The sequence below is a fragment of the Phaenicophaeus curvirostris genome, chromosome 4, assembly GCF_032191515.1.
Source record: "Phaenicophaeus curvirostris isolate KB17595 chromosome 4, BPBGC_Pcur_1.0, whole genome shotgun sequence".
Lineage (NCBI taxonomy): Eukaryota > Metazoa > Chordata > Aves > Cuculiformes > Cuculidae > Phaenicophaeus > Phaenicophaeus curvirostris.
Window position 1 is genome coordinate 69,160,824 of NC_091395.1, and position 19,518 is coordinate 69,180,341.

Genomic DNA, 19,518 nt, shown 5'->3' on the forward strand with positions numbered 1-19,518 from the left:
ATAGGTGTTGCTCAGCTTTTAATTTGTGTGAAAGTGAGAGCACCCATTGTAGCCTTGGAAGAGACCAGCTTTAATTACAGTCAGTGCATTTAATCTTTCCCTGAAATTTGTTTATATATACACACCTCACTCTGTCTTTTATATCCACCTCTAATTACAAGATTGCAGTGACAGAGTTGGAGATGTACAGCAAGACTTTTGTGGACGTGTACTCTTAATTATTGCAGGGTGTTTTCTTTTCTGTGGTGTTTTCAGTTGGGGCCTGGACCACCACCCTTTACCTGGCTGGAACAGCTACCCTGCTGTTGTCCAGGGCACCCCAGCTGCCTCATTGGAGAACATCTCACAGATCTATAGCGGTAAAAGATAGCAATACCCACCATCTCCTTCCCCCCAGGGACTTCATTCGTGGATGCTCAGGCTGCCACCATTAGCTACTTCGCCTGAGATGGCCACAAAGCTTTGGTAGGTACAGGTGCTGAGGAAGTACTAGCAAAAGCAAAAACAGAAGTAGGGCTGAACATCCCTTACTGATATTTAATTTCCCAGTCAGAGCTTAAAACTTACTACCTTTGAGAACAAGAAAGTGATTGTTTGGGTGCTGAAGTGGAGATACAGTTGCATTACCTTTGATTGGGTTTTTAAACTGTGGTGTGAGTTGCTGTTTATTTTGGTACCTTGCACACATGGGAGCATGGAGTCCCTGCAGCATTTGCCAGGGTAGTTAAATTGGACACTTGGTATTCACTTGGAATTTGGACATAGAAGTACAGTGGACAGTAAACCCACAGCCACAGGTATCCGGTGTTGCAGATATTAATGCCTCACACTCTGTTTAACCTGATGCAGGAAAAGGCTGCTTGATTCCTGCTGTCTGTCTTCCCAGGGCCTCATGCTCAATGTATGATGGCAGTGCATGTTTTTAATTTGGCTAAAATAATTCAGCTTGACTCGCCTCGCATTTAATTTGTCATCATAGAGTGGTGTAAAAAAAAAAATAAACCTTGAATACATTTCTCCCCTTATTTGACAGGTATAAAATCTAAATCTAAAGGGAGGTTTAAAATTAGGCAGAAAAAGCTCACTAGTCCTCGTACCATGCTCAATTCACTTAATGCTGTGCTACAGCTCAACTTCTCTAGGCTTCTCTGAAGCATTGTAGTCTTCCTCTGCCTGCTTTTTTTTATTTTTTTAAGATCCTTCCTGTTGGCAGCTGTCCTGAGACACGATGTTCTTACTTAGCATTTTGATGTGGGGAAACAGTCTGATAATTAAAGCCCGTTTCAAGCCCTGAGCTGATTTGTGAGCAGTGGTTTGCTGTGGGGTGTTGTCAGCCGATAAACGTGTAGCTTGTGTGCACAGAGCTGCAGTGCACCTTGTACCATAAGTGCCACGTGAGACAGACATCCACTTTGGGGGAGATTGACTGCATCCTCTTCAACCACCTTTTGATGAATGGTTCATTGGTGGAAAATTATAGTTATCATCCTGTTCCCCTCTGTGTAAACCCAGTTGCAAACCTGTTGTTACGCAGCTTTTCCTTGTTTAATTAAATGCCATTCTCTTTGACCCAAGTTCTGCAGTCCTCAACAAATTACTTATAAGAGTATGGTGAAGAGTGGCAAATGAAAACAGAACTGCAGACTGATGTGGGTTTGGATTTGCTGTGCAAATTTGCTTTGCGGTATTCCACCAAGGACCAAAGCATTACTGCTCTCATGTAAGTGGTGGCGAGTCCTAATCCACTCTTGGGGTTTCAGCGTGCAGTATGTGTGGTGTAAATCTGTGTGTACATCCATGTATCTTCAAGTGGGAGTTAAAACCACTTGATACTGGAATGGAATGATCTTGCAGTGGCACTTCCTTATCTAAGAGAGTCTGACACTGTTCTGAGGTAACAGACAACTTAAAATCTTCACTCTCCCTGCAGCGCTATCTAAGAAACTTGAGCGCCAGTGAGAAACTTGAGTGCCAGTAAGACAGATGGATTTGAGAGGCCTAATTTAGGAGAACTACAAAGTTGCGGTGTGTGCATTTTAATGTGTGAAACAAATGGGCAGAGGGCTGGATGAATTAAGTATTTAATAAGTATATTAAAATCAAGGCTCGTTATTCTTTTGTGGACTCTGTTTTCAAGTGTGTACAGTGGTATTTCTGTCCTTTGTGTATTTCCCCTGTATTTTAGGTAGGTACTGTGTGGTGCTGAGGTTGTGGGGCTAGGTGATACCTCTCTTGCTATTACTTAAAAGCAACTGAGAGATAAACATTAAAAGACAATCAGTAGATAACAGGGCTAAAACCAGAAGACACCTGAAACAGAAATTCCTTTTCTGTAGGTTTAAGAATTGTTCATATTTGTCTGATATTGACTTTAAAGGTTTAAAGTATAGCAAACTGTGCTTTATAGATGAGCACAACTTAATGGCTGAACTGTGAAAGTATGTGTTGATATCTCATTTTGGTTTTTTTAGAGGGGAAAGAACACAAGGACAAAAAAATGTATGGCAGGGCACTTCAGCTGTTTCAATAATGTTTCGTTTCTGTTGCCTCACATTCTTGCAAGGTCAGAAATTTTATTGCCTCTGGTCAAAGGATGGAGAATCCTATACATGTAAATTTGAGGTTGTCACAATTCTGGAAAGACAAATGGTATCCAGCTGCCATTATGTTTGGTTGTGATGCTTTTGGGAATCCCTGTGTAGCTTGTCAATTCCTATTGACATTTCCTGTGAAGCACGTCTCAAATTTCTGTGTGTTGCTGTTACTTATTGCCAAGACCTGAGACAATGAAGGGCTGTTAAGCCTTTCGTGGAGGCTCTTCAGATAAGAGCTGCTTAAGACAGTGGGATGGCTGAAGCCCGCGGAAAGCTATAAGGACAAGCCTGGCTGCAGGGGAGTGCTGGGAAAGACACAAGGAGAGGAGATGAGGCTGGTTAGATGTCTGTCCTCCAGCTCTTGATACTGTGGAGCCTGAGGCCGTTGTTCCCCAGCAGTTAAAACAGATACCGGTCAGAGCCGCTGGTGTCCCAGCAGCCTTGGAGTCCTTGCAGACATGCTCCTGCCTGTGCGTTGCCTTGCACAACTGCTTCTCTGAGTGCCTGGCACTACGAGCCCATGAAGGAAGAGGACTTGTTGGAAACTGGTCACTGTATTTTGGTTTTGTCATCTTGACAGGTAGGTCTACAGGCAGTTCAGGCACACGGATGAGCAAGCAGTGGGGTAGCACTGGCAGGGGGGATGCGTGTTTTGCACCTCACATGCCCCTCTGACAGTCTGTGCTGTCAGAGGAGGGGAGAAGAACTTGAGTGGGAGAAATTTGATGGACAGTGTGTCAACAGGCACTAGCTGTGCCACAGGGCTTTTATTTCCTCTTCTGGACAGAGTCAAATGGACCCTCAGCAGTTTGTTGGCTTCTCCTGCCAGATACGCTCCTGAAGGGATGGCACGTGGGCGGTCTGGCTGTCCAGCAGCTGCTCAGGCTCCAGTCAGATGCCTCGTGCTGGCCTTGTCAAGGTTGCATTACAGGGTCATTCCAGCCCAAAGCAAGCCTCAAATGACTGAGTTTGTAGCAGCGCTGACTCTTTGGAAGCTCTTTGGTGGTAAGATACTCTTGCACCCATCGCTTTGGTAGGAAGTTGATGTCTTGTTTGGATGTTTCAGAGGTACCTACCCCAAGATCACCAGCTACTTGGCTGCTAAGGCTTTCTTGTTGGTTCCAGTTTTGCAAAACAGATGCAGAAAAGTATTCAGCACACTGGAAATGCATAGAGAGGCTGAAACCCCCAGTTAATACTGAAGTCTAATAAATAAAGCAGGTAGTTTTACTGATTGTAGGGCTGTTGCATTTAATTCACTAACAATCACTGCAATTAGGCAGTCACAGCTTTTGCTGCCTGTTAGTTGCCACAGTGCCTTCTCGGGCTGTGCTGCTGAATATAATTGCAGAGGCCTCTGAGGTGTGAGGCACAGGCAAAAAAATGCCACCTGGAACAAACCTTTGATGAGTCTTCACCAGCAGCACAAACTTCAGGATTTTGTTCTTAATATGGAAAAAAAAAAGTGGCATCTACTTCAGAATGCTGGTGTATTGCTGATTTTTTCTTGGATAATAAAACACCAAGCAATTTGCTGTAAGGACGCTACTGAATTTTCTGGGTTTGACTCTGAGGCACTCAACTGTAAGCAAGCATTTCACACATCTCGTAGCAATTGGCACACTGGGTGCCTTGCTATGGTACAGTGCTTTAATACTAAAGGGGTTTTCTTTCCTTTTCACTAAAACAAATTTGTGTGGTTGAAATAGATTGTGCAGCTTGAGTATGAGCTAGAGCCCCTTTTGAGGAAAAAAACTGAGGTATCCTTTGTAGAGCAGAAAGTATTGCAAGTGTTTAAGATAAATACAAAAGAGACAGGATTTTGTATGTCAGTGGAGTGTTATCTTCTGCTGTGTTTAATACTTTGCAGAAGATATGATAAATTCTGTCTGGACCATTGATAAATAGTTTTCTTTATTCTTCATTGTTATATGATTGAATTGCTATGATTTCTTAAGATGGAAGTTAATCTCTTTAAATGCCTTTGTAAACAAATGTATTTTAATGAGTACAGGTTCATGTTTGCTAGCTTATAGAAAGTATTGTAGAGCTGTAAACATATAATTCCTGACACTTAAATTAAGAAAAGTGTTAGCTCAAGGAGGAGCGAGGCAAGAGCACTTGAGCACCAACTTCTGCTAAGCAGCGTGGGGTTTGTAATTACGTGTGTGCCTGCGTTATATGTACGGCCATGATATCCAGGAATATGCAAACTAATATGAACAGATTTAATTTTCAGTGCCATTTGCAGTAAAATTCCGACATTGTTCAAGACTCTGACTGTGCACAAAACAGAAAGAGCTGAAGCCCTTAAGAGATCTTGACTTGCTGTATCAAGGTCTAGGAAAAAAAGGGCTGATGTTGGAGCCAGAAGGCAGGCAGAGTTTCTCTCTCTGCTTTTACCTTGGTGACAGGTGAATCCCAAAGTCGCAATGGGGAAGTTTTTACTGCTGGTCTGCATTTCTTAAAAACATTGAAATACTGAGAAGTTTATGAATAATGATGCTGTCTATGTTCATCCTGACCAGTGCATGTTACAAAGGATCCTGAGCTCCTGTGTTTGCTGATTCTTCTTAAAACTTGAGTGCTCTCTGTATGCAGGTATTTGCATTTCATAAATAAACTGTGAAGAGTCTGTCTGTAAAAACATGAGTATCTTGTAATTGCAGTTAGCTCACTTGCGTATTTTATGCTGAATTTCATGTCTGGTAGGGAGATAAAATCACCTTTATTTAGGGAGAAAACACAATCATTAATTTACCACAGGGGCCTCTGACCCAGAGTTGTGGGCTCAGGCCAGACCACTTTGGTTCACAGTGTACCTGGAGAGAGTTTGACTCCAGAAGTGAATTTTTGGTGCAGAGATTCTTCTCTGACTTTATCCTATGTATGTTATTAAGCCAGATTACATAGTCATTATGCAACAATGAAAAATTTAGTAACTGCTCTATATTTAAATCTTTGTGTATTAACTTCATTGCAGGATAGGTTTGAATGTGGAAAAAAATGTGAAACGGGAGAGAGAGAATCTAAAATGCTTCGGGAACTCTGCCCAGTTTGTAATAATATGTCATCTTCTAGATTCATTTCAAATAGGTTTATATTCTTTGAAGTGGGGGGGTTGTTTGCATTAATGTGTACTGAGTTTCCCTTGCGAGAGGGTCCGAGGCTGTTGGGGTTTTGGTCTGAAATAGTTGGTGTACAGAAATGACAAATTTTTAATTTTTGCACCTATTTCAAATGTATCTGTTGTTCTCACTGTATGGCTTGTAATGATTGCATTTTCAGTGTTGTTTGCGTGTTTGATCTATAGTGTCCTTTTCTTTTCAGAACATCACCAAGCAAGTATATTTAAGAGTTGATTCGAGTGTATGTCAACCTCCTCTATACACTAGTTTAGTAGACTAAATTTGGGACATCTGAAATACAGGCACATGTTCAGCCATGCAAGCATTTTTAGTGTTAAAGTATCTTGTAGAGAGCACAGTTAGGCCCTTCTTGTGAAGCAAGCATTGTTTCATTCCCATACACACCTCAGTGATGCGCTGCAGTGTGAGAGGCACACTGGGCTGTGGGTGTTGAAGCAACAACACCCTTTCTACCCTAACCAGCTTCCGCTGGGGCCAGCACAAAGGGAAGTTCAGAGCATACAGTAAAGGAATATGGACATTTAGTGGCTTTTTGTCCATTTCCCAGCCTTACCACCCACCAGCTGGAGGTGCTGCAGCTCCAGAGTGCCTCCCAGTGTAGCCTAGATGGCTCCATGTGTTACCTGCACAGTGTGCTAGTAGGAGTGAGTGGGTGTGGACCAGAGCCGTTCTAGAACTACCTATGGGATGACAGTCTTTGCAGACAGAGTCACTCCTTCCCTTTTACAGCCATCTGGAAAACTGGTGTATGCAGGAGTTATTCTGATTTGGGGAGGCTGTGGACTGAGACATTGAGGATGTGCAAGGTGAACACTGTCATGAAGTTGACTTCTGTCTAGTGACTTTTATGCTTTTGCCCACAGTTGTTGAGAAACAGATGAGCATGGCCCTTTTGACCCTTTCTGCAAGTGGTCTCTGGCAGTGGGCAGCAGAATGTCAGCAGCAGGAACTGTTGTTTATGTTTTTGGGTGCAGCTTTGAGGAAATGCCTGTTATATGCGACCTGCTGTAAATGTACAGAAGGCTGCTGGCAGCTTTGTCTCCGTGGGTTGCCCAGCCAAGATGGTGGGATCTTCAAGCATACATTTCACTGTTGTGCTGTACCCTCATAGAATAACCAGGTTGGAAGAGACCCACCAGCTCATCGAGTCCAACCATTCCTATCATGAGTGTCTGTAGCCATTTAGTTTCTCCGAGGCATGCCACGCTGAGGACTTGGACACTTGCTTTGCACGTGCACTTGCCAAAGGAAGCTATTGCCTTTCCAGTTGGCTTTGTGCAAGTCAGTGGCTTAAACGATGGATGTTGTTCCCTCCCACAAATAGGGTCTATAGGTATATAAATTATATGTGTATGGTTTAGGAAACACTCCTTTGCTGCTATCAAAAACCTGGGCAACTGCTGCCTTCACAACTGTGTTTGACAGCTGCATGACTTTTCTGTCCACTCTGCTGGTCCTAAAAAATATCCATGGAGAGCCCTGTGGAAAGACGACAGGCAGATTAGGTCACTCTAGCACTGTATCAATCACACAGGTACAGGTTTAAGTCGCGCAATGGCAAGAGGGGATGTGCTTTTACATGAGTGGGAGCAATCTTGTCAAATGCTATGGTTCTACAGGCAATCTGTGATTTAAATGGTTATAGAAGTGTGGAGTGGAGGGACCTCCGAATAGTGATGGCTTTCTCTGGGTGTACCTGATCCTCAATCTGATCTAGTGGAAGGTGTCCCTGCCCGCGGCAGACGGTTTGGAACTGGGTGATCTTTAAAGACCCCTCCAACCCAAACCACTCTATGATTCTGTGATCTTGAAACGCTTCCAAGGATGGAAGTTCTCCAGCCTTTCTGCCAACATATTCTGATTGTGCACCACTGCCCTGTGAAAATTAGCTTCCTAAGCTCCATCCTGAATCTCCCAATTCACAATCACTGCCTCTTGTTACATCATTTGGCCCTACTAAAAAATACTTTGTTCCCCTTGCAACCACCCATCAAGTAGTGGTAGGAATTGCTTGGAATTGTTGCAGTTTCCTTGGAGTGAAGATTATCCAGTGTGAGCAATAGGCTTTTTTTTTTCTTTTTTTATTTCCCCCTCTGCATCTTAGTATTCTATTTCTTGGTGTGGTAAAAGGGATTTGCATCTGGGATTTCATACATGTGGGGAAGCTTATTGACCATCATCTTATAGACTCATTCAGCACAATTTCAAAATTGATTAGAGTCAAGATCTTAATTAACTTAATTTAATTTGCATGGCAGCCTTTTTTGGAGAAGTGATGAACCATAGCTTCTCTGGCTAGCATTGCTCCTGCCTTTTCATAGCCGAGCACTGGAGCAAACTGGAGTCTCTGAAAACTAGAGGCAGTGAGTGGTCCTCAAAGGGACTTCTGGTGGATGTTCTCATAGGACAGGGAAATTCCTAACAGTACTGCATTGTTGCTTTGTCCCTCTGAGTTGTGGGGCTCCAGGGTTCATTTTATCACTAGTTCTGGAATTGCCCATCATAGCTTTCATAGATTGAAACCAGTTCAAGGGAGTTCCTGCTGGTACCTGTCAGGTTAGTTGTCAACAAGTTACATTCCCCTTTGTGTGAATATGATGAACCACTGGATGGCTCCTGGATGTGGCCGCTCTGTGGAATGCCGGCCAAGTCTGTGGGCTTAGTAATTAATGTCTTATTAAGCATTACAAGAGCTCTAATGCAGATTTATAGGGCAGTGGGGAAACACTGAAGTCTTGAACATCTGAAGCCTGTTTATCTTCTGGCAGAGTGGACCGTGGTAAATCAGAGACAGGTCTCCCACGCGCCTCTCCCCATGTGTGGGGCCATACCCAAAATGGAGAGCCGCACCTTTGAGGATTCAGATTCTGGGGTCCTCTGTTTACATCCTCACCTTCCCTGATGAATTCAGTAGCACTGACAAGGGGGATATTTCTCTGCATCTGCATGAGGTGAGAAAAGTGACCACTTCTGCAGGCACCAGTGTCTGCAGGCACCATGCTTCGTGTGGGTGAAGGTGCAGTCATTGAGTTTCCAGGCTGGAGCAGAGCATAATTACCTAACTTCATCCACATTTCATTTCATGCACAGAGATCATTACCACGTTACTCTGAGACCAAGGTACTTTTTTTCTTTTTTTTTCTTTTTTTTCTTTTTTTTTTTTCTTATTTTCTAGGTGGAATTTAAGGCACAAACTTCAAAACACAAAGCAGCTCCGGCTGCGATTACCTCTGCGAGTGCCTTTCCTTCCTCCAGCGGTCACAGTCAGAGGAGGAGAAGCAAAAGCTGTCAGGTCCCTGCAGGAAAAAAAGAGAAATTAGTGCTGGCAGAGTCTGTACGCAACAATTTATCTGCTGTGAAGTTTGAGTCCTCTGTTCCTGCTGGTGTGATCTGTTAACATAACATGCCTGAAATGTTACCTTACATTCTTGCAGGTTTTTTTCTAAGATGTGCAAAATCAAAACTGTGGGGATATTTACTGCAGTACCACGGGAATTGTGGTGGGCTGGTTTTCTTCCATGTTCACAGTCTATGCTATTGATTATGCTGTTGTGTTATAATATATGAATTAACCACATAAACACCCCTGTATTTATGTACAGCTCTGTGTGCTTATGCTTTAAAATCTTCAATAGTTTCACAGGTGCTGATTAAATAAATGGCAGAAAGAAAGAAAAGGTCAAGTGGGTCTTTTAGCAAGTGTGTTTATTATATTTAGTGCTATTAGTTGTTAGTGGTGAGAATGCCTCAAAGCAACGTTTTTTAATATTAAGCTCTTTTTAATATTAAGCTCTTTTTAATTCTTCTTGTAGAAAGTCAGTTAATATATAATTCTTGGCTTCAGTCATGGGTTCTTTGTAGCACCTCTGTAAAGCCCTGCTTTACCTGGTGGGCAGGTAACAAAAGAATCAGCACTTTAAAAAGACACACAGTCGTGCCCACTGGATGTTGGGAACATTCCTGTTAATTCCCCAGTTGATGGTAAGGAAGTGCACTAAATCTTTTTTCTCACTGTGCTAAGCAGACTGTCTTCAGGTAATAGTAAAGGCATAAAAGTTGAATATGTAGTCTGGTTTCATAATGCTTTCCACAATTATTATTAAGTAGCTATCAGATGAACAGTTCTGTGTATTCCTTATCAGACTTTTAATTACTTCAAGTATAGTGATCGTTCATTTCAACATATTTAACTCTCTGTCTATTAATGGATACTATTCTTGTCCTCTTCCTTGCCACATCCTCCTTTATCTTCAGTCCTGCTTTCTTGTCAGCTGTCTAAATAGAGTTGCATCCAAGTCATGACGCAGATGATGGCATGTGTGTTTAGAAGCCATTTAAAAAACAGAAGAATTAATTTAATTTAGTCCCTGAAGCAAGTTTTTTGTTTAAAACACAAAAGCAGCCAGATAGTTGTTAGAGATAACAGATAGAAATTAAAATTTACCTGACTAGGATTTTCTGTATTAATACCAGTAGCCCCTAATTCTGGTATTTCACCTTTGGGATCTATTTAAATTAGATTCCAGTTTATATTTGCAGCCACCGAGGTGCAATCTGATGGGGCTATTTTTGTGAAAATTCACCCCAATCTTTGTTAATGTTGTTTAAATAAAAGCTTTTAGATGGTTACATTTAGAGTCTTGTATTTAAAAACCAACCCCAGGCCTATGCAAAGAATCTGTCATCAGTTTTCTCTTGAGAATCACGTTTTCACCAATATTCTTCTTTCCCTAAGTGGCTTGAAGAAAGAATTAAGAATTATATAGAAAAGCTCCTTGAATTCCTACCTAATACAGTGCTCGTTTATAGGCAGACAGAACTAAGCATGTGAGTGTGTGGTGGTTACAGTACTGTATTTTAATTAGATTTTATTTTGCTTTGGGTTTTTTCCCCATTAATTCTCAGGTTGTTTTCACATTACATTAATCATTCCGGTTACACATGTGTAATTTGTCATTGGGTGCACATTAAATCCTCTTCAGCTGCATTTCAAACACGGATGCTGAATTCTGCTTCTGAACTGATTGTTCAAAAGCAAGTTCATTCTTGACCAGAAGTGTTAAATTTCCTGCAAAGTTTTTCTTTCACGCAACATCGAGCAGATGTGAAAAAGCTGATTATTCATCTCACACTTGTGATCCGCTGCTGCGTTGTGGGGATGTGGGCGTGCTCCAGGTCATGGCTTTGTCCAATCTGTAACAGCCTGGCAGAAAGGAAAACATTAGAGATGGTGCTCGTATAAGCACTTCGCCATCTACTATCTCATTGCTAGACTGAAAGGTGACTTTGTATGGATTCCTGTTCAAGAATTATGTGTTAAAACCAGGAGAGATCTAACTCTAGCAAATGTGGGATTTAACCGTAGAAACGCGCTTGCAGACTGTGCTTTGGTTTGGCACGGCCTTATTTTGGACAGTTGGAGCAACTGTTTCGTGGAGTATTGTGTTGCCAGCTTCTTTCTTAAAGGCAGACAAAGTTTGGAAATGAAGTATCTGTAGAAATATCATTATGTCATGAGCATGGGAGAGATTGCTGAGAGCAGCAGTAGTGATAGTTGCAAAGGGGTAACGGAGAAAGCAGGGCCCGGCATGGCTGGAAATATTTTCTCTTGTGTGTTTACAACAACGGTTGTCCTGGTTGTATGAGAAGAGGAGGAATGTCTCCTTTCCTGGGATGCTGTGGGTCAGTAAATGGGAGGAGAAGGGGTATGAGGACCTCCCTTTTGATAAACCATGGCTGGAAGCAGCTTAGAGCTGTGCAGAACTCTGTGGGTGCCCTGGCCTTGTGTAGCAGGAATGTGTTTATCACATCAGGCAAGGCTAAAAGGGGAGAGGGGATGCAACCTCCATCTCTGCCTGCAGAAAGCCCAGGGTTGAGGTAAAGTCCCAGTTTTCCTTCCTTACCCAGCCATGAATTCTGTGTGCAGCCTCGCTTGGATTTCCCAGCTCTCTGAACCAACTCCTCTTTTGTTAGGATGGGACTAATGAGACTGAGCGAACAACTTTGAAATATAGGTATGAAACCACTGCCTGAATGTGCCAAGCAGTATTACTGCATTTCAAGTGACCTTTTGATCTGAAACTTTGCCAAAGGGAGGGGAAAGGAAGCCACCGTTGAGTCGAGTTCTGCACAGAGAGCCTGCAAACAGATGGTGTTTGCATATCGGATATGCTGTTCGGATGCAACTTTACTACAATGCTCTTAATTTTTAATAATTTCAGGCGGGCTAAACTCCGGTTATATTTGGAACAGCTAAAACAGCTTGTGCCTCTTGGGCCGGACAGCACCAGACACACCACTCTAAGTCTGTTGAAAAGAGCTAAGATGCATATCAAGGTAAAAACATCATCCATATTTTTTATTTCTTTTAAGATAGAATCTTTCAGAATGTGTATCCGTATAGGAAGCTAATTCTCACACAAAATCCATATCCATATGTCCGATCTTCTGGATATATTGGCCTTTATTAGTCGCAAAGATTTCAGTCACAGTATCAAGGTTTTGTGTTCTGTCACTTACCCTGCAGTCTCAGATACGTAAAATGGTGATTCTGTGATTTCTGTTTGATTACTAATGGTTTACATTGTATTTTTTAGAAATTATATATATGCATCAAAGCTGTTTTTTGCTTAATATGCTTAATTTTTGAGGACTGAGCCAAGAAGCACTGTACTGCATATATTGCAATGGGGTTATAGCTACTAGTGAGCCTTATCCTTATCCCACATCTTGATGACCAGATCGTGGAGCATTTGAAAATCACTTAGAGGAAACCAAAAATGAAATGCAGTCTCCTGTTAGTTGATGCTCCCCTTGCATGTTTCACGAGGGTCACAAGTTTAAAACAAAATCCACCCCCAAATCTCAGCCCTGCTCCAGCAGCAGTGCAGGCTGTACATCTGCACACGTAATCCGAAGGGAATTACTCCTCAGCCTGTCTCTCTCCAAAGACACATTCACTCCCATTTTTACTGTTGTAGTTTTACAGGGCAATGGGGTTATATGCAGAAATGAGACCGACAGGTATTGAAATGTCAAAGAACAAGTTTCTGCTGCTGTGTCTAGGACTGTAATTATTCCTCTGGCATTTGTTCAGTGTTAGAGGGAAACAGGTAAAGAAAAGTATCAGGGGAGGCTGAAAAATGCCAGTGATCTTGGAATCTTTTGGAGAACAGCTCGCTGTTGTACAGTGTTAAGATTCACTGCAGTTGCAGAAATGGGTATAATTCATATGAAGAATTAAAGATTAATTAAAACCATTCTTGTGAACAAGTTTACCGTGCTGCTTCTTCAGCTCTTGTAAGCACATTTACTCCAGCTGGGCAACCACTGTTTTTACCATGTGAGATTTTGGCCTCTTGTTTATAATTCAGGCTAACATGCATGAAAGGAACTGCATGTGTTTTTTGTCTTGGGCTGCCCCCCTGTCATGGGCTTATGCATACAAATTGAAAACCTGTTTTTACAAGTGGCAAGTGTGAGAGATTAGCCATGTCGTTACCATTCCAGCTGCTGATAAGAAAAGCTAGGAACAGGTTCTTTCCATCGGGCATGGTACCAAGTACTCATTTTCTGACACCTGAAACTGAAATTTAGCTTTCTTTTTAAGATTTTTAACTGAACCTGCCCTAACTGGGTTGCCATTTAATTGCTTCTCTTCGTCAGGTCCGCCACCTCACACACACACAAACACACACACGGTATATTAAAACTTGCCCTAAAAGACTGGATGGTTCTGAGCCTCCTAGATACGAGTCACTGAGTTCATTCCTAAAATAGTTGTTAGAGTTTGGGATTGCAGCCAGGGAAAATACAGGAAAAGGAAATCTATCAATTGGGCACATTTGGCTTGTTGTGTACACGGATGTACCAACCCCTCTTCTTATTAAAACATTGCGTATCCACGTATGATGCACTTCTATGTAACGTGTTGCTGAACACGAGGCTGCAGAAGTTAGGCTTCATTCAGCCAAGAAGCTGCCCGGTTCAATAGTGTCAATTATTTTCTCAAAGATTAATACTTTTGCTTTCAGGTTTGCATTGGAACAGCAAAATCCCTGAAATAGTTTTGTCTGAGGTTTGCTGTGCTGTGTCCCACCCTGCTTTTCTCAGAGAAGCAGGCATAGGTTCATTTGGATGGCAGGGAGCAATCAGCAGCAGCTTTATTCACTCCCTGCAAAGTCCCTGAAGCTCAGTGGTCGTGTAACTGCAGCTCACAGAGAAATTTAGTCTTATAAATAGCTTTTACCACTACAACCTGTAGTTTGCTTTATCAGTTAGCATCCTTTTTAAAACAATGTAAGGTGTGCCCTTCCTGCTTTTGATCCCATCATACCCATCACACTTTATTCCCTAATTATGTAGTCATTTAATTTAAATGGCTGTCAGTGATGTGAAGAGGGTTCAGCTGAAATCTTAAAAGATACTGTTTCTGTTACTGTATTTGGACCAACAGTGCAGTACATTTTACCGGGTGTGAAGTATTCTTTTTATTTCCAAAATTCATACCTTCTTCTATTCAGTCCGAGGGGAGATTTCAGGTAGATGGGTGGAAGGATCCTTTCACAGGCTATTTGCTGAGTAGTTTTGGGTTAACACAACTGATATTGCAGGAAGTTATCACAGAATTTCTATATTGCTCTGCACAAGTTCAAGGTGAAAAAATTCAAGGATAAAAAGGATTGTTAGTAAATTCCTCTTACTATATATAATTAATACTCCTTATTGTTAATGAAGCTTTTTAAGTGGTAAGAATTTCCATGTCCTGCAGTAGGAGAAGGGAACGTTTGGGAGGCTCGCAATGGTTCCCTTATGGTACAGAGTCTCTTTCACCTAAAGAGATGTTAAATTCTGACTGAAACCAGAGCTGTGCTCTAGTTATCAAAGATTATGCCAGTTTTGCCTGAAAAAAAATGATTTAAGTATTCCCCACAACCAAGGCAACAAAAATTCAGTCTTAGCTGAGGAATGTCTGCTGGCAGCAAAAGAGTCTTTGAAGGGTTTCCACCCTTTACCCGTATCCATGTATCTTATTGGGAAACAAAATCAGCTCTGGCCTAGCCTGCGTAAATTGTACTGATCTATAGAATGGTAACAAAAACATTTAACATTTTAAATTTAATATTAATTAAAATATTTAAATTTATTAAAAATCACTGTTTATGAGAAGATCTTAAGTTACTTATGCTTTAATATGAGTGAAAACTGTCAGCTTACTATTTTTCTTTCCCCTTAAGAAATTGGAAGAACAGGACCGAAAAGCTCTAAATATTAAAGAACAATTACAGCGGGAGCACCGCTACCTCAAACGCCGACTGGAGCAGCTATCCGTGCAGGGCATGGAGCGTATCCGCACTGACAGTATGGGATCAACAATATCCACTGACTCTGAACAAGGTAATTGAACAAGAACGTCCTAAAGCGAGTTGCAGGAGCAGGGAGGAAAAGGGAAGTAGGAAAGCAAGAGAATGTTAGTTAGAACCAAAGTCAAGCTTTCAACAAAACCCAGACAAAATTGTTCCATTTATGATTTGTAGAAAAAAAAAATCACATCTTTTTTTTAAACAATGTTCTGAATTTTTAGTGGAATTATTGTTAAGGCTGGTAGAATAGTTTTTTCTTGGAAAATAGATCTTATTGGTCTTAATTCATTGCGAAATTTTAAAATATTTTCTATGTAATGATCACCAAGTGTTCCCTACATTTGGTTCTCATCTAAGGCAGAGCTCTTTGAGCTGCCTCTCACTCTTTCCAATTTCCTCGTTTGAAGTTTTACTGTGCCCAAACGCTGAGACTGACATTTTTGGGGCCTGTGGGAGATGAGTGTTGGTCACGGTGCAGCTAGGGGTGGACAGATGGCCATGCTGTGGTCGCTGCCAGCCGACACCTGACTAGGTTGGACTGGCCACGAACAGTTCTGCAGTCTTGCAGCTGCTGGGGGAGGTTGTTTTTTTTTAAGACCAGTGGCTAAGCACAGGTTGGAACAGTTCTGGGACAGCATTTGGTATTGATGTCGTGCAGTACATTTATGTGCATGAGGACAGAAGGGATTTTAATTCTCAGGTGGACAAGATGATCCTTTCCTCAGGAATTACTGTTCCAGTTCTTTTAATTACAGAAAATGAAGTCTGATTCAGGTTTCACCTGAACGGATTGACACAGTGATACTGGCCCGTGATTACTTGCTACAACTGCTGCTGTTCTGAAAATGTGCCTTCTTATGTTTTCTTTAGAAGTAGACATTGAAGGAATGGAGTTTACTCCAGGTGAAATGGACAGTATTGGAAGTGCCAGTGATGCCGAAGACCACTACAGTTTGCAAAGCGGTTCGAGTGATGGAGGTTACACACATTCCCGCAGACTGAATGCCAGGCTCTCATAGTGCCTGAGTTACCCGTTCAACTCAGGACCATCTGACTGAAGCACTTATATATGAATATTCCAGAGGTGTCAACTGCCACTCTTCCAGGAAACCCCAGCCACAGTACTCTGACATGGAGGTTTCTTATCCACGGTTCCCTGCACTGTAACCACAATATTAGATATTCTAAATCATGGGTTTGCTGCAGAGAACTGTGGTTAGGTACAGTTGTGACTTAAAGCTAGCTTGATGTAGCCATATTGCAAATTAAAGAAAATAAACTATGTCATTCCATTCAAGAAGTATTAAATTCAAACTGTTGGAAGCATGGCGTAAGGGAGTTTGACAGTTATTTTGATTTTACAGAAACCATTTTCAAAGATGGAAGAATAAGTGGGATCTACAATCTGTTAGTGATTTGGAGATACAAAAACCTAGGACTACTTTTTGTGGTATTTCTTCATGGAGGGGAAAAAATGCCCCGGATCATTTTGAATGCTGCGTAGCAGGCTCAGTAGAGTAAATTCTTTCAGTAGTTGTTGTTTAAGTGAAGCAGGCAGATAAATCTTCAAATCTCAGATGATCTTTAGAAAAGGTCATACTTACAAGTCACTACTGTACTTCAAAACGGGGAAAAGCCAGCTCTAATAATGACTTCATGTGGGATGATCTCAACTTTCTTTTGCTTTTTTGTATTCAATATCCAACCAGCAGCAAATCATTCTGTCCATGTTTAACAGGCGTAGTAGAAAGCAACACTGCAATTTTAACCTGTTACCGTGGAACGGATGACACTTGAAACATTTCAGTGGCTTTTTTGGGTTGTTTTTTTTCATTTCTTTGTCTGAGGAATACAAACACAAGTGATCCAATTTGTGATAGTTGATCTTTCCTTGCAAGGAAATGAAATCTCTGTTTGCTTGTATTTTTTTTTTCTTTCCTTCTATTTACACATGTCAATACATTTTTATGGAAGGCATGGCTTAAAATTACAGTATTCAGCTAGAAGATAATTAATCTTTTTTTTTCTTTTGCACACTATAATTGCATTTTCTATTCTTAAAAAAGTGCAAAAAAAAGAAAATGTATGCTGTAAAACAGCAAAGTTTATTTAGTACTCATCAAGCTGTTCAGAACATATTTACCCAAATCATAGCAATACTATGGAGATGTATTTTAATACAACTTCTGCTTAGTGAAGTCATTAGAGCTTGGCTTGCTGGGTAAGAAAAGAATGGACCAGTCTTTGCATTATCTGTTTAAAGAAGGTCTTATTAAAAAAAATAAATTAAAAAAAAAGGAAAAAAAAAAAGAAAAAAAAAGGAAAAAAAAAGAGAAAAAAGCTATAAACACTTTTAGGGAAGTGATTTTAGCAAGTGTAGTCTATATTTCCTGTAAGAGATTTTGTATTATATTTTCCTAAATGTTCTCATTTACTTGTATAGGGAGGGGAATGGTACAGACCCAGACCAGAGTCTCAGGGACTCTTCACCTTTGTCATATTGTGCCTTGGTGACCATTTATGTATGCCTCTCCTTCTCATTGTTTAAAGGACAACTAAGCTTTGTTTCCAGACCCTCTGTATGAATGGTCAGTTGTCCACCTTCCTCTGGATGAAGCAGAGAGGTGTATTTATATCTCCACCCTCTCACAAATGATTCAGTGTGGCTTTAAGTAAAATCATAACATTAGGTTTTGGTGCGAGGGTTAACTGTCTTGGTATAAGCCCTCCCTTGGATTCTTCAGCACTCGAATCTTTATTTTGTTAGCTTATGAAGTCGGGGTCTCTGTGAGACCAGCGCTGGGCGGCCAGGGAAACACAAACGTACTGTGTAAGGCTATGGGATGTCCAAGTGTGGTGCCATTTTTAGCATTCGGCTACAAGACCTCATGACAGACTGACCATCATGATCAAAAACAAAGATTCAGTTGTTCTTTCGACATCTGACATACGTGTCCTCCCTTTGGCTCTTACAACACAGAGTAGAAATATGAATACATTTTGTGGCAGCTTACAGATCCTTGTTTGCACTCTCGCTTACTGCTTGGAACTTGCCAACAAGGAAAAGCGTCTATGTTTAATTTACATAACCTAATGGATGGCCACCCCTATTTTGGCTCTGGGGAGGGGCCTAAGGTTATAAACTCTGGCAGCTGAATAAGAAAACAATTAACCTTTTCTGTGATGCAGGTTTTGGTATTATGTTCTATACACCTTGCATATTACTAAAATCCTCGTTGTTGGGGAAAGCACACAGCAATATACTCATTGTGTGTAGCTGACAAGCAGCAGAAATTACTAGCTCCTTTGGTGCATATGTAACTAATTTCCAAATCATGGAAAAAAAAAAATAAGAGTTTACTTTAACACACGACTGTTAACAGGAAAAAAAAAAAGCTAGTATATTGTTGCTGTTCATTTATTCTATAATGAACACATTCATGAATTGTAAAGTGTTTCCTTTCATGACAAGCAGCTCTTGCACAGAACCTCCTAATGAAAAGAGATTTTAAACTTACAGAGGGAAAAACAAGATTTTAAATTGAACATTATTGTACCTTAGGTCGACCTGAAATTTTCCTTTTGAAGATGAATGTGCTAACTTAATGAGTTCTTCCACGCTGGGTATCCATGGCTTTGTAGATCTTATATTTTCAATAAAAATTACTCGAATAATCTTGAGTGGAAATAAAAAGGGTTTATTTATTTTTACTTTTTCAGTTATTACAGCTGGGGGCTATTACGCCAGGAAAGAAAAACGACACGGGCCTGACTGTGCCGCTCTCCCTCCCATGCAGCCCAGTTTAAGGTGGTGGTTTCAGGCACAGCCCCTTTTCTGCAGCTGGGGCAGCAGCGGCCTGGCTAGAGGCAGCGGCACAAATGTTTCAGGTGTTTGTTTTGGGCTGGTTTGGGTGGCCACCCACACACCCCAAGCAGCACCGTGGTCCAGCTCTGCTGCGGCCAACTCGACCCACGGTGACAATCGTGGCTGTGACGTTCCTTTAGGGCCATGATTCACCTGCTCTGGAGCAGCCAGCGCAGCGCTCCCTGCACCTCTAGCACCTGTGGGTAAAAAGGGTTCCATTTTAATTGATTTTTTTAATCTGGGTGCTGGTGCGTGTGCTTGTGTGCATCCACGCGCCTGTGCACAACCGCATCCGTGATCACAACGCAACCGCAAAAAGCACACTGCTTGCCGTGAGATGAAACGCTGCCTCTCATGACAGTGGGGAAATGCCAATGCTCAGTTTAGCTATTTTCTCTGCAATTACCCCTGGGGAAAAAAAATAAAAAAGGAGCAGGGACAAGATCACAGGGCTGGTAGGTCTTTTCCTCTGTGGAAAAGGCTCTGGAGAGATGAAGTCATTGAGAAGTTCTTTTTGTGGAGATGCGGAGGTTTGGCCTGTTTCCTGG

The 19,518-nt window shown here is 41.5% G+C and overlaps 1 protein-coding gene across 3 annotated transcripts in view; it reads left to right on the top strand.

The window, feature by feature from the left end:
- The window catches only part of MXD4 (MAX dimerization protein 4), a 38,355-nt gene extending 19,556 nt beyond the window's left edge, over window positions 1–18,799 (top strand). For all 3 annotated transcript variants that reach the window (XM_069856461.1, XM_069856462.1, XM_069856460.1), the window contains exons 4-6: window positions 11,965–12,079; window positions 14,980–15,139; window positions 15,976–18,799. In XM_069856461.1, coding sequence (XP_069712562.1) covers window positions 11,965–12,079; window positions 14,980–15,139; window positions 15,976–16,124 — 424 coding nt within the window. In that variant the 3' untranslated portion in view covers window positions 16,125–18,799. The remainder of the gene's footprint in view (window positions 1–11,964; window positions 12,080–14,979; window positions 15,140–15,975) is intronic.
- Window positions 18,800–19,518: the final 719 nt, after the last annotated feature.